General features: G+C 43.1%; 1 protein-coding gene across 4 annotated transcripts in view; it reads right to left on the bottom strand.

The window, feature by feature from the left end:
* Positions 1-14,938, bottom strand: part of usp34 (ubiquitin specific peptidase 34) — a 290,233-nt gene that overhangs the window by 233,440 nt on the left and 41,855 nt on the right. For all 4 annotated transcript variants that reach the window (XM_080200367.1, XM_080200368.1, XM_080200369.1 and 1 more), the window contains exon 2: positions 2,678-2,765. In XM_080200367.1, coding sequence (XP_080056493.1) covers positions 2,678-2,765 — 88 coding nt within the window. The remainder of the gene's footprint in view (positions 1-2,677; positions 2,766-14,938) is intronic.

Raw genomic sequence — 14,938 nt, 5'->3', positions numbered from 1 at the left:
GGGCTAATTAAGAGAAAAATTTAAAATATCAGAAAAATAATTAGAGAAACTTAAGGAACTTATCCCAAGGACTTGACAGCCTACAGCCTAGAATTCTAAAAGTGGGAGCTGGTTATTATTTTCTGAAATTCCCCAGATTTTAGAGCAGTTCTTTGAATTTGAATATTTCAAATGTATTGCTACTTTTATGAATAGGAGGGAGAGAAAACAGGCCAGCTAACAGGTAGATGCTGAAATTTATAATGAAGGAAGTCTCAACAGTGCACTGAATAAATCATTGCCTGATCAGACAACATTAACTTAGTTTTATAAAAGGGAAATTGTATTTGCAAAACATATTAGATTTCTTGACGATAAAACTAGTAGGATAGATACAGAAAAAAAACTTAGTAAGTATTGTATAAATACATTAGATAAGGTGTTATAAAAAGGTTTATACACAAGGAATGGTCTCACGAAGTTGAAGCAAAAAACACTAGTATGGATTTGTTAACCAACAGCAAGCAAAGAGCAGGAATGAACAGACATTAAGTTGGCTGGCAAGAACAGTGGGCCTCAAATATTTGTATTCCACATTAAATGACTAAGAGGCAGTATAAGGTAGCTAAGTTTTTTGACAATACAAACTTAGATGGGAAAGTGCACTACAAGAAGGACACACATGCATAAAAAATGCTTTTGAGAAATACGCAATTATTCACGTTGGTAGCAAGAATAAAAGAGCTGAATATTTTTTGAAAGGCACAAAACCTGTAAACATTGCTGTTCAAAGAACCTGGGTGCATTCTTACAAGAAGCACAGAAAATTAGTGTGCAGGTGCGACAGACACTTATGAAGGCAAATACAAGTTGGCCTTTATTGCAAGGGGATTGAATAAGGAAGTCTTTCATTCCCTATGAAAATTTTCTTGTGCTTCTAAGGGACCAACATTTACTTTAGCTACCCTCCTTTACTTATAAAAAGTTCTTACCATCCGTTTTTATATTCCTGACTAGTTCATTCTCATATATCCATTAAATATAGATTAAATATCCAATATTTGAGGTCATTTGCTGATTTCTAAGGCTTATTATTTTGATTTGCAACACTACAAACTTCTTTTGTGCTAATATTATCTTTAATTTTCTTAGTAAGCCATAGATGGATCTTTTCTTGTGCAATTTCTGTTCAGGATTTTGGTGAGACCATATTTGTAGTACTATGGACAGTTTTGACCTCCCTCATTAAAGGAAACAATACTTTGCACTGAAGGCAGTATAGTGAAGGTTCACTAGATTGGTTCCTGAAATGAAAGGGTTGCTATATGATGACAGACTAAGAAAATTGTGCCTATACTGTCTGGAAATTAAAGAAATGGATGATGATCCTATTTAAATATAAAAGACTCTGAAGGGACTTGACAGGTTAGAGAATAATGGAAATACCATTTAAGACTGCGAAATGTCTTCACTGAAAGGGTTGTGAATTTTTGGAATTCTCTCAGAGTTTATTAATATTTAAATCATCGAATGTATTTAAGGCTGAGATAGATTTTTGGTCTCTCAGGGAATCAAGTGAAATGGGAAAAAGGCAGGAAAATGGAGCTGAGGCTGAAGATAAAACATGATTGAAATGAATTGCAAAGTGTCGAAATTTGCTGATGACACCAAGATTGGTGGAACGGCAAATTGCGCGGAGGGTGTGGAGAGTCTGCAAAAGGATCTAGATAGGCTGGGCGAATGGGCCAGGAAATGGCAAATGGAATTTAATGTTGGCAAGTGCGAGGTGGTCCAATTTGGTAGGAATAATGGTAGGAAGGACTATTACTTACGGGGCGAAAAACTGCAGCACGCGACGGTGCAGAGGGACCTCGGGGTCCTTGTGCATGAGTCGCAAAAACCCAGCTTGCAGGTGGTCAGGAAGGCTAATGGGATGCTGGCCTTCATAGCGAGGGGGATTGAATATAAAAAGTAGGGAGGTCTTGCTGCGGCTGTATAGGGCATTGGTGAGGCTGCAGCTGGAGTACTGTGTGCAGTTTTGGTCGCTGCACTTACGCAAGGATATTTTGGCCTTGGAGGGAGTGCAGAGGAAGTTTACTAGGCTGATACCGGAGTTGAGGGGGTTAAGCTATGAGGAGAGGCTGAATAAACTAAGCTTGTACTCGTTAGAGTTTAGAAGAATGAGGGGAGATCTCATTGAGACATATAAGATGATGAATGGGATGGATAGGATAGAGGTGGAGAGGCTCTTCCTGCTCAGAAAGGACAGTAGGATTAGGGGGCACAGTTTAGAACGGAGTTGAGGAAGAACTTCTTCACTCAAAGGGTGGTGAATCTCTGGGATTCTCTGCCTGTTGAGGTGGTGGAGGCTGCCTCGCTAAATATTTTTAAGACGCGGGTTGATGCGTTTTTGATAAGCGAGGGGATTAAGGGTTATGGGGAGAGGGCGGGAATGTGGAACTGAGACACGACAGATCAGCCATGATCTTATTGAATGGTGGGGCAGGCTCGAGGGGCTGGATGGCCTACTCCTGCTCCTATTTCTTATGTTCTTATGACTGCATGATCTACTCCTGCTTCTTTTTCTTATATTCTTACATTACCTCATGCCTCTCTGTATGTCTCAATAAACAGAAAAATGTAATCTCATTATGACAAGGTCACTCGCACAGACATTATAAATAACAAGTAAACATACCTTTGTGTCCAAGAGTTGATGTAATTGAATATCTTGAGAGCATGTTCCTTTTTAAGCTGCAGCCCTTCATTACTTTCTGTTTCAGATACTGTAGGGAGAGAACAAAAAAAAAATCACACTCATCTAGAGCACAAGAACAGTTTGACCAAATTGACCTAAGTTAGCATTTATACTCCAATACAAGCCTCCTCTCATAACAATATTCTCACTCTGCTTCTGTACTCTTCTTCCCTCTGCCTCATGTATGCATCATATTTCCCTTTAAATGCTTCAACTACTTCCTGTGTCAGCAAGTTCCTCATTTTCATCATCATTCTCTCATGGAGGAACATTAACATTCAGAGAGTTCTATCCATCATTGCAGTAACTACAGTCAAGTATTGTCTATCCACCTCCAGAGAGGGCAAAAGAACTAAGAATAAAAAGTTGATCAATTGGGGAAAGGCTAATTTTAAGATGAGATGTGATGTAGTTAAGGAAAGTTATAAACAGCCAAAAATCAGTCAGTGCCAGATCAGTGGGAGGCATTCAAGAAATTAGCGAAGATTCAGAGCAATGGGAGCAACAAATCCTGAGCTCATTGATGTGAAGGTGGAGAGGACAAAGAAAGAAAAGCTTATTCTACGATAGCAATTGAAGACGCAATGCTGTAAAATATCTAGAGAAGTGTAGGGGTGAAATTAAAAAGGGAAATTAGGAAAGCAAAGGGGGCATGAAAAAATGTTTCCAAACAAAATCAGGAAAATACAAAGACATTTTAAAAATATATAAAATACAAGAGGATAATTCAAGAAAATATAGGGCTATGGGTACCATTTGTTTGCAAGCAGGCATGGGCGTATATTTATAAATTAATACTTTGTGCCTCTTTTCACAAAACCGAAAAATAGTGCAGACATTGCAAACATGGAGGAACGTGAAAAATTAGGGAAATTAATAGTGAAAGAGGAAGCGATTTTAGCATTTTTGGAAGTGGATAAATCCCCAGGCCCAAACAAACTGTCCTAGCCTGTTTTGGGAAGCAGGAAATTTTACCATCATTTTCCATTCCTCAATGATTGCAGGCATTGTTCAAAAAGAGAGATAGGGTGAGTAATTGCAGGTCAGTCAGCCTAACTTCAGTGCTGGGAAAACTATTGGAGAAAAATTCAGAGGGACAGAATAAATACTCATTTAGAGGGGCATGATTTAATCAAAGAAAGTTACACAAATCTGTTATGGAAAGGAAATGTCTTACAATTTTTTTTAAAAAGAGGTAACAAGGAGTCTCAGTTAGGGTATTATACATTTAATGTAGTCCATGTGAAGCTTAGAAAGGCTTTTGACAAGATTTCACATGGCAGACTGATCATGAAAGCAAAAGACCAGGAAACTCAGGCAAAAGTGCCAAGTTGAATCTAAAACTAGTTCAAGATGCAAGAAGTAAGGATAATCGGTCGATGGGTGTTTGTGTTACTCAAAGATACCTTCCAGTGAAGTTCCACAGGGTTCATGACTAGGTCCCTTGTAAGGGGAGTATGGACAAGAGATTTGTAGATGATACAGAAATTGGCCATATGTTTGATGATGAAAGGAGGAGTATACTGTAGGAAGACATCAGCGAATTAGTCAGGTGGGCACGTGGAGTTCTATCCAGAGAAGCAGGGCGTAATTCATTGGGGAAGGCTAACTTGGTATGGGAATAAATGGTAGGATAGTGAAAAAGATGGAGGACAGAGGGATTTTGGAGTGCATGACCACAGGTCCCTTAAGGTGACTGGACAAGTGAATCAGATAGATGACAAGACATACAAGATATTTGCATTTACTAACCCAAGACACAGAATGAGGCTGTCCAGTCTATTTTAGTGCTGTAAGCAACACTTGATCTTACCTGATCCAAACCACCCAAACCAAATTCTGGTGAGATCTGAAATCGGCAAAACATCAGTCAAGGTTGCTGATTGGTATCAATGGGTGCTATTCTGATTGGCGGTTGGTGACTAGTGGAGTGCCGCAGGGATCAGTGCAGGGGCCTCAGCTATTTACCATTTATATAGATGATCTGGAGGATGGGGCCGAGTGTAGGGTGACGAAATTTGCTGATGACACGAAGATGAGTGATAAAGCAAATTGCATGGAGGGTGTGGAAAGTCTGCAGAGGGATCTGGATAGGCTGAGCGAGTGGGCGAGGACCTGGCAGATGGAGTATAATGTTAGCAAGTGTGAGGTTATCCACTTTGGCAGAAATAATAGGAGGAGGGATTACCATTTAAAGGGCAAAAAGCTGCAGCATGCTACGGTGCAGAGGAACATGGGGGTCCTTGTGCATGTGTCGCAAAAACCCAGTCTGCAGGTGATCAAGAAGGCAAATGGTATGCTGGCCTTTATAGCGAGGGGGATAGAATATAAAAGCAGGGAGGTCTTGCTGCAGCTCTACAGGGTACTGGTGAGGCTACAGCTGGAGTACTGTGTGCAGTTTTGGTCGCCGCACTTGCGCAAGGGTATTTTGGCCTCGGAGGGAGTGCAGAGGAGGTTCACTAGGCTGATACCGGAGATGAGGGGGTTGGACTATGAAGAGAGTCTAAATAGACTGGGTCTGTACTCGTTGGAGTTTAGAAGGATGAGGGGGGATCTTATAGAGACGTACAAGATAATGAAAGGGATGGATAGGGTAGACAGATTTTTCCCACTTAGGAAGGATAGCAGGACTAGAGGGCACAGCCTCAAGATAAGAGGGGGCAGTTTAGATCGGAGTTGAGGAGGAACTTCTTCACTCAAAGGGTGGTGAATCTCTGGAATTCTCTGCCCGTTGAAGTGGTGGAGGCTACCTCGCTAAATATATCTGTCATGGGTAGATAGGTTTTTGACAGACAAGGGAATTAAGGGTTATGGGGAGAAAGCAGGAAAGTGGAACTGATCCACTTCAGATCAGCCATGATCTTACTGAATGGCGGAGCAGGCTCAAAGGGCTAGATGGCCTACACCTGCTCCTATTTCTTATGTTCTTATTTTGAGAGACTACCATACAAGAGCAAACAGTATATGCAAGAATTCTATAAAATCATCAGTCAGGACACAACTGAGGTCTTGTGTGTAGTTCGTGTGTGGGCAGCATGGTGGCACGGTGATTAGCACTGCTGCCTCACAGCGCCAGGGACCCAGATTCAATTCCTGGCTTGGGTCACTGTGTATGCAGTTTGCACATTCTCCCTGTGTCTGCATGGACTTCCACCAGGTGCTTTGTTTTCTGCCCACAGTCTGAAAGACATGCTGTTTAGGTGCACTGACCTGAACATGCGCCGGAGTGTGGCAACTAAAGGAATTCCACAAAACTTCATTGTAGTCTTAACGTAAGCCTTATTGTGACTAATAAACAAACTTTACTTCTCATCACAATAAAAAAGATACAAATTTCTTTGGATCCGAGGAGGCCAAGTGGAAAACTAATTGAAATGTATAAAATTATGATGGGTCTCAATAGAGTGGCTTGGAAGACCCAATTCCCCTTTGTTGAGGGGTCCATAAATAGGGGGCAAAATTTATAGCGGGGTGTAGCTTGATGTGAGCATAGGAATGGCTGCGTTTTTGCGAGCTCTAGCTCTATTCATCTTTCAATACTTTCTTTTAACCTGATGCATACTTGTAATTAGTTGATCCTGGTATTATATAATCCTTGCAATGTTTGTGGAAGACCCTGGTTAAACTTTTCTGTGGGAGCTAAATTAAGTTGAAGAAATTCTTGTTTGAGTATTGTGGTCAGAGCTGACTTGGGTGGGACCTGGTTCACAGTGACAATGTCACTGGTGAGCAGGCCTATGAACAACAAACAAAGAACAAAGAACAACCCAGCACGGGAAACAGGCCCTTCGGCCCAACGAGCCCGCACCGCCATTTCAACAAAGCATTTTCCTACACCTACCCTGCCCTGTGTGTATGTGAACGGTACCCCTAATGTAGCCAGATTCAGGGGAGAATAGTGTAGGGTCAATTTGGTACAACATCAGCCTAAGAGCACATCTTTGGGGTGTGGGAGGAAACCGGAACACCCGGAGGAAACCCACGCAACCACAGGGAGAATGCGCAAACTCCCACAGACACAGGCCCAAATCCATGTCTCTGCACAGCTAGCAGTGATAGTCACTGAGCTGTTGTGGTGCCCATCTGCTGGTCCAGGATTAAGCACACACAATGACACGAAGTACTAGGCCACTCTCGAAACCTCCAAGAGCAGCCCACGCACGACCCACCGTGTGCATGCCCCTCGTTTGACAACAAGGTGGACCAACACCTGTGGATTAAAAGAGACAAAAAACATTAACATGTAATATTACACTTCCAGAGTCGTCCCGAGGCTCTGACCCTTTTTAATACCATCTTCTATAACCCTCCATCCCTGTTTCACTCACGTCTATCTAAGTAAACCTTAAACAAGTCCAACGTGCCTGCCTCCATCACCTTACTCGGTAGCGCATTCCATACCCCCACGACCCTCTGCGTGAAAAACCTTCCTCTAGTATCCAAATTATACTTCTCCCCCCTCACCCTTAGATCGTGACCTCTCGTAATAGTTGTCCCCAATCTAGGGAAAAGCCTGCCACTGTTGACTCTATCTACTCCCTTCATTATTTTATACACCTCTATCAGATCCCCTCTTAATCTCCGTCTTTCTAAGGAGAAGAGCCCCAGTTTTTCCAATCTTTCCTTGTATCTCAGTCTTTCCATACCAGGCAACATCCTGGTAAACCTCCTCTGCACTCACTCCAGGGTCTCCACGTCCTTCCAGTAGTAAGGTGACCAGAACTGGACGCAGTACTCCAAATGCGGTCTAACCAACGTTCTGTACAACTGAAGCATTAGACGACAGCTCTTATACTCTATACCCCTTCCTATAAAGGCTAGCATTCCGTAAGCTTTATTCACAACCTTCTCTACCTGTGTTGACACCTTCAGAGACTTGTGCACCTGCACTCCCAGGTCCCTCTGTATTTCTATACTCTTAAATCGGTCTACCTTTTATCATGTAACTCCTCCCTGCATTATTCCTTCCAAAATGCATCACCTCGCATTTGTCAGGATTAAATTCCATCTGCCATCTATCTGCCCAATATACCAACCTATCTATATCCTGCTGTGTCACCTGACAATCTTCCTCAGTATCCACCAATCCTGCCATCTTGGTGTCATCTGCAAACTTGCTGATCACACCACATATGCCCTCTTCCAAGTCGTTTATACATATTACAAAGAGGAGAGGTCCCAGTACTGAGCCCTGCGGCACACCACTGGTGACTGACCTCCAGTCAGAAAAGGACCCTTCCACTACTACTCTCTGTCTCCTGTTGTCCAGCCAGTTTTCAATCCACCTAGCTACCTGTCCTTGTATCCCATGTGCCTTAACCTTTTCTACCAGCCTACCGTGAGGGACTTTGTCAAACACCTTGCTGAAATCCATATAGATGACATCAACGGCTCGTCCATCGTCAACCGTTTTCGTCACCTCCTCAAAAAATTCTATCAGATTCGTAAGGCAAGACCTCCCCTGAACAAAGCCATTTTGCGTATCCCTAATCAGATCGCAACGCTCCAAATGCTTATACATCCTATCCCTAAGAATTTTTTCCAATAATTTTCCTACCACCGATGTCAAACTCACTGGTCTATAATTACCAGGGTTATCCCTACTGCCCTCTTTAAACAGCGGTACCACATTAGCTACCCTCCAGTCCTCTGGGACCTCACCTGTGTCCAAAGAAGAGACAAAGATTTGCATCAGAGGCCCAGCAATTTCATCTTTCACCTCCCTAAGCAGCCTGGGATAAATACCATCAGGCCCTGGAGCTTTATCCATTTTTATGCTACCTAAAAACCCTAGCACTTCCTCCCTCGTAATGGATATTTCCTTCAAATGATCTACAGCTCCCTCCAAGACATTACACGACACCAAACCCCTCTCCTTCGTGAATACCAACGCAAAGTATTCATTCAGGATCTCCCCCATTCCCTCAGACTCGATGCATAGCTCCCCTCCTTTGTCCTTAAGAGGACCAATTTTCCCTCTAACCTCTCTCTTGCTCCTAATATGAGAGTAAAATGCCTTTGGATTTTCCTTAATCCTATCAGCCAAAGCCATTTCATGCCCTCTTTTTGCCCTTCTAACTCCCCTTTTAAGCTCCCTCCTGCTTTCTCTATATTCCTCCAGCGCTCTCTCCGTTCCCAGTTGTTTCGACCTAACATATGCCTCCCTCTTCTTCCTGACCAAGTCTTCAATACCCCCTGTAATCCATGGCTCTCTAATCCTGCCTTTCCCATCCTTCCCCTTTGCCGGCACATGCCTTTCCTGCAACATTATCAGTTTGCCCTTGAAAGCCTCCCACTTACCAACCGTGGACTTGCCCGCTAACAACCCCTCCCAATCAGTGTCCTTCAGCTCCTTCCTAATCCAACTATAGCTCGCCTTCCCCCAGTTCAGCACCCTCCCCTTCGGACGGCACTCATCCCTTTCCATTTTTATCCTAAAGTAGACAGACTTGTGGTCACTGTTAGCCACATGTTCGCCTACCGCAATCTCAACCACCTGCCCGGGCTGATTACCCAACACTAAATCCAGTATAGCCCCCTCCCTAGTCAGGCTGGTTACGTACTGCTCCAAGGACCCTTCCAACACACATTTTACAAACTCCTCCCCATCCGTACCTCCAGCCCTAGGCACCTTCCAATCCACTCCAGGAAGATTAAAGTCACCCACTACAACCACCTTATTCTTTCTGCACCTATCTAAAATGCCTCCGCAAATACCTTCCTCCACTGACCTCGGGCTGTTGGGTGGCCTATAGTATACCCCTAGCATCGCAATCTCTCCCTTTTTATTCCTCAACTCCACCCACAGTGACTCAATCCCTAACTCCTCCATATTATCCTCCCTCTGCACTACTACAGTGTGCTCCTTTACTAACAATGCCACCCCACCACCTCTCTTCAACCCTCCTCTGTCACACCTAAAACACTTATACCCAGGGACATTCAGCTGCCAGTCCTGCCTTTCCTTTAACCACGTCTCCGTCACTGCCACCACATCTAAATTCCTCACGAACATCAAGGCCCTAAGCTCATCCGTTTTGAAACAGACGCCCTCCAGGCCCACTCGGAACCTCATTCCCCCTAATAATTTTCCTTTCACCCAAACCTACCCTATCACCCAACTCACTCCTGACCCCAGTGTCTAATGAGCTATCAGTCTCATCCCCACCCCCCCTCCCTATTAGTTTAAACCCTGCCTAAACACTCCAGCTAACCTCCCTGCTAAGACATTTGTCCCCCTCCCATTCAAATTTTCCCCATCCCTCCTGTACAGGTGCCCTTCTCTCACAAATACTTCCCAGTAGTCTACAAAAGTAAAGCCCTCTACCTTGCACCAATCCCTCAGCCATGCATTCAGCTGCATGATCTCATTATTCCTAGCGCTGCTGGTACTAGGCAGCAGCCCAGAGAATGCCACCCCGGGAGGTCCTGCTCTTCAGTTTGGACACCAACTCCTTAAATTGCCTGCGGACATCTGCCCTAGTCTGCCTTCCCAGGTCCCTCTCTCCTACGTGTATTATTACTTCTGCCTAGGTCCCCTCCCCTTTCAAAATTCCCTCTATCCTCTCCGATATGTCCTGTACCCCTGCTCCAGGGAGGCAGACTACCATCCTGGAGTCACGCTTTTGCCCACAGAACCTCCTGTCAATTCCTTTGACCCTCCCATCCCCCACCACTATCTCATTGCCAGCCCCCTTTCTTCCCTCTGAGTCATTCTGGCCCTCCTGTCTTTCCTTTTGCACCCCTGTCGATGCCTTTTGGGGGGGCCACTGGGATGGTCTTTGGACCAGGACTATTCTCCTTCTTCCTCTTGGTGCCAAGACGAAAACTGCTTTTACGAGCGAAAATATGGAACACGTATTCGGTTCTCCAGCACAGATCATGAGTGCTCACATTAATGAGCTGCAAGATTTTCTACAAAAAAAATGAATGGTGCAGATATTCCTTTCAGCGGAGGGAGATTTCCTCAGAGAAGGCTCACCTTCGATCCTTGGAAATCCTGCTATATGATAGGTTGAAATTCCTATCTGAGGGGACCTGGCTGGACAAGGACTGCCTGCCAGCTTTCCCCTGGAAGGGGGAGACATGTGGTCAGATTCCCAGCTAATTTTGCCAACTGGCTGCCTTGCTTTCACAACCTCAATTGGAGGGCTCAGCATCAAGTCCTGGGTGTTCCTTGATGATCCAGTCATAGCTTCAGCGTTTTACGACTCTATGCATAGCTTACAATCCTGAACTTTGTTCCTTTGCAATTTTGTTCCTGATTATATGATGTTGTCTTTTATCCTAACAAGGGTATGTGTTGTTGAGCACAGAGGTTTAGAATGCTTTTTGTTTTCAATTGTCTGTTATCCTGTAAAGTCAGAATCATTATCTTTTATGTCCTTGCTGATGGCTCTTTCATTGGTGTGCTCTGGCGAAGGGAAGGGGAAAGGGCCTTGGTTCTTTGGCCAGAGGCACTTTTTAGTGTCAACGAGCGCTCCGATTGGGTTGTATTAAAAGGCCATGTGATGCATATTTAATTATTAATGTACCATAATTGTTGCATTTGCACAGAAGGACTACATTATTTTGTAGTACCTTATACTTGCAGAAAAGATGAGTAGAGGTGGCTGGTATGGCCTCAAGTCCTTATTTTTGGTGACAAAAGATCTCTGCCACACCATTAGAAATCTTGTTCTTTGTGAAATATTCTGAATTCCTGTGCTTATCCTATGGTGGTACAGACAGGCTAAATATCCTGGAGTCACTGGACTTCTTTTCCTTGTTGTTGACATTTCTGATTGGTGGTAGTGTGGGGAAAGTGTATGGCCGTGCATGCCAAGCACAGTTGACAGGCCTTTGGGTTTTGAGTTTCAAGTTTCAATTTTATTGCTTAGGTGAAAAGTTTTGCACCATAGTGCCATGCATGCACATAAGTGCCACATTTCTGTGGCCTTATACTGTTGTTCTGATTACCCACACTTTTATTATCCTTTCAAGAGCCATACAAAAGCAGGCACTGCCTGCAACTGCAGGGGTTATGATGTCCGATGCATTATTTGTATTGATCTTTTCTGGTCCTCTTCTCTATACATATATGAAATGATGATTGTTCTATACTGTGCTGAATCCTGGGAACTTGTTGCATATCATAATGAATATAAAAGTTGAAAATTCTCAATAAAATATTTAAAATAAAACCATGTTCAACTCATCTCTTACTCCTTCTCAGAACCATGACAAGGTCCCTCATCATCATTTTTCACCCCACCAGCTTCCACATTCAAAGGATCATCCTCTGCTATTTCTGCCAATTCCAGCCCCATGGGCAACACCTATCTCTTTTCTCCTCACAATCCAAGGGCCAAAATATTCCTTTCAGGTGAAGCAGCATTTCACTTGCATCTCCTTCAATTTGGACCACTGTGTTTGCTACACCCAATGTGGTCTCTTCTACACTGGGGAGATTAAATGCAGGCTAAACGAATGCTTTGCTGAACACCTGCGCTCCGTCCACAAGCACGACCCCCAACCTTCTGTCGCTTGCCATTTCATCTCAGCATCTTGCTCTCTTGCCCATCCTTGGTCTGTTGCAGTACTCCAGTGATATCCACCACAAACCAGAAAAACACCGCTGCTTAGAATAATAGAATCCTACAGTGCAGAAGGAGGCCATTCAGCCCATCAAATCTGCATCGACCACAATCCTACCCATATATTTACCCTAATTAATCCCTGACACTAAGGGGCAATTTAGCATGGCCAATCAACCCACACATCTTTGGACTGTGGGAGGAAACCAGAGGCCCCAGAGAAAATGCAGATACAGAGAGAATGTGCAAACTCCACACAGACAGTGATCCAAGCCAGGAACTGAATCTGGGTCCCTGGTGCTGTGAGAGACCAGTGCTAACCACTGAACCACCACGCCACCCGATCTTCCCATTACTTGTTGGACTTAATGTAGAGTTAAACAATTTTAGACTGTGAACTTTCCTTTTCAAATTGACACCCCCTACCCCCCCCCCCCACACTTTTTTTTGGTTCCTTTGACTTGCCCCTACACAGTTCCACCCTCTCCCACATGACTGACTGTCCCTTATTTTTCCATTTTGCTGCCACTGAGCGCTGACCTTTGCTCTCCAATCAACACTGGTCGGTTAGCTCAACTGGTTGAATAGTTGGTTTGTATTGCAGAATGACATCAACAGAGTGGGTTCAATTTCCGTACCAGCTGAGATTATTCATTAATGCCCATCTTCTCAACCTTGCCCCTCCCCACCTGAGGTGTGGTGGTCCTCAGGTTAAATCATGACCAATCTGCTCGCCCCCTAGAGGAGGAAGCAGCCTATGGCATTTGGGATTATGGCAGTTTTACCTTTACCACTTCTGTTACTTTACTTTTAAGCCACCATTAGCACTTTTTCAGTTCCTAATATCACCATTAACACCCCTTCATCTTAAAGGTCCATGACGTTTTTGTCAATTTCTCCTCATCTCTGACTTATTCCTGATCTTTCATTCTGCCCCTTTCCAACTATATAATTTACTACATTTCTTGCCCTCTTCAGTGCTGCAGAAGGGTCAAACGAACTTGAAACGTTAACTGTGTTTCTCTCTCTATAGATGCTGCCAGACCTGCTATGTTTATCCAGCATGGCATTTCCAGCATCTGCAGCATTTTGCTTTTATTTAACAGATTCAAAGTAGTTTTCTAATAGGGTTAAATCACATTTAGAAAACCTGATTTGAGCTTTTTATAAATTAAGTAACGGAGGGTGGATGAGGGCTATATACATTTTCAAAAAATACATACACGCTTGTTAGTGAAACTGAAGCCCATGGAATTAAAGTTATAGAGGCAGCATGGATACAAAATGGGCCTAAGATAATAGTTATGGTGAATCGCTATTTTTCAAACTCGAAGAAGCTATACATTGATGTTTCCTGACATTTTGAACCGGAACCACTGCTGTTTTTGATATATCCGTATAGTATACTAATGGCTTGGGAAGGACTTCAGGGTAGAGGATTTTTTTTTTAATTTTTAAGATTTGAACAAGTGCCTATGTAGCAAACAATGAAGATCATGGCAATAGGTTTTGAAAGGGCAGGCAGTCTGGTGGAATAGACAGATACATTGCAGATAAAACTTAATAGACCAACTGTACATTTTAGAAGGAAGATTGAGGAGAGAACACAAGCTAAATGTAGTTTTAAAAAACGAGTACAAGAATAGATACCTACGCTTAGGTAGTAATCTTTGGAATTGATAGGCTGGGTTAATAAACAGTACAAAAGTTGGTAAGTTATGCTAAATAAAACTTTACTTCAACCTCAGCTGAATAATTGTACCCAACTCTGGACAATTTATGGATATTTGGCTCTAAATTAGTATAATCTTTCACAAAAGGAACTGGTGTCCCTTTTCTGAAAGAAAACTTTGTAAATGAAATGAAGTCCAACTGGAATATGGCATTTCACCACAAACCATGTACAGGATATGTACAAAAGTAGATCTCTCACACAGTTGCTCATAATACAAGTAGGATGACATAGTATCGAATGAACCAAAGATTATTTTGTTACTGCAAACCTAGTCCCTTGAAAACCAACCTTTCTAATTACGCTCAAGTATACACTCATCCATTTTTTTTTCCTTTGAGCTATTTATTGGCTACAAGAAATCTGAGTACAACACGGAGTGTGATAGACAGGGAATGCATGATCACAACTAAACATTGATAGTACTGTAGGGTGTCACTGAGGTTTTGCAAGACTAGGAAGAGGAAACCAGACATCTGTCTGAACTGGAGTTATATGGTCCGTGCGGGGAGTTTTGGGGGGGGGGGGGGGGGGGTGGGTGTAGCAACAGAGAGAAGACTGTGGAACATGGAAAAGAGCAAACCCAATACATCTGAGAAATAAATGGTTTAATACTTTTGATATAAAATAGCATATACTCTAAACAGTAATAAGAGATTCAAAACAAATGTTACAACATTGCCAGTAGTAAAAACGGGCAAGTTAAGTGCGATAGTTTCCTGCACAGCACCCATCATAAAAAAATTACAATGGATAAAATTTGTCACAAACACATGACAGAAGAGACAGGAAGTGCCTTCATTTACAGGTGCTGCAACTAGGCAAAATATTTGCTGAATGCATTAGGGATAAAGTTGGGAGCAGTGTTTAAACAATATTTATTTCTCCTAAAAG

Source organism: Carcharhinus amblyrhynchos, chromosome 12 (genome assembly GCF_965287045.1).
Source record: "Carcharhinus amblyrhynchos chromosome 12, sCarAmb.v2.hapA, whole genome shotgun sequence".
In the NCBI taxonomy this organism is placed as follows: domain Eukaryota; kingdom Metazoa; phylum Chordata; class Chondrichthyes; order Carcharhiniformes; family Carcharhinidae; genus Carcharhinus; species Carcharhinus amblyrhynchos.
This window is presented reverse-complemented; position numbering and strand designations above follow the sequence as displayed.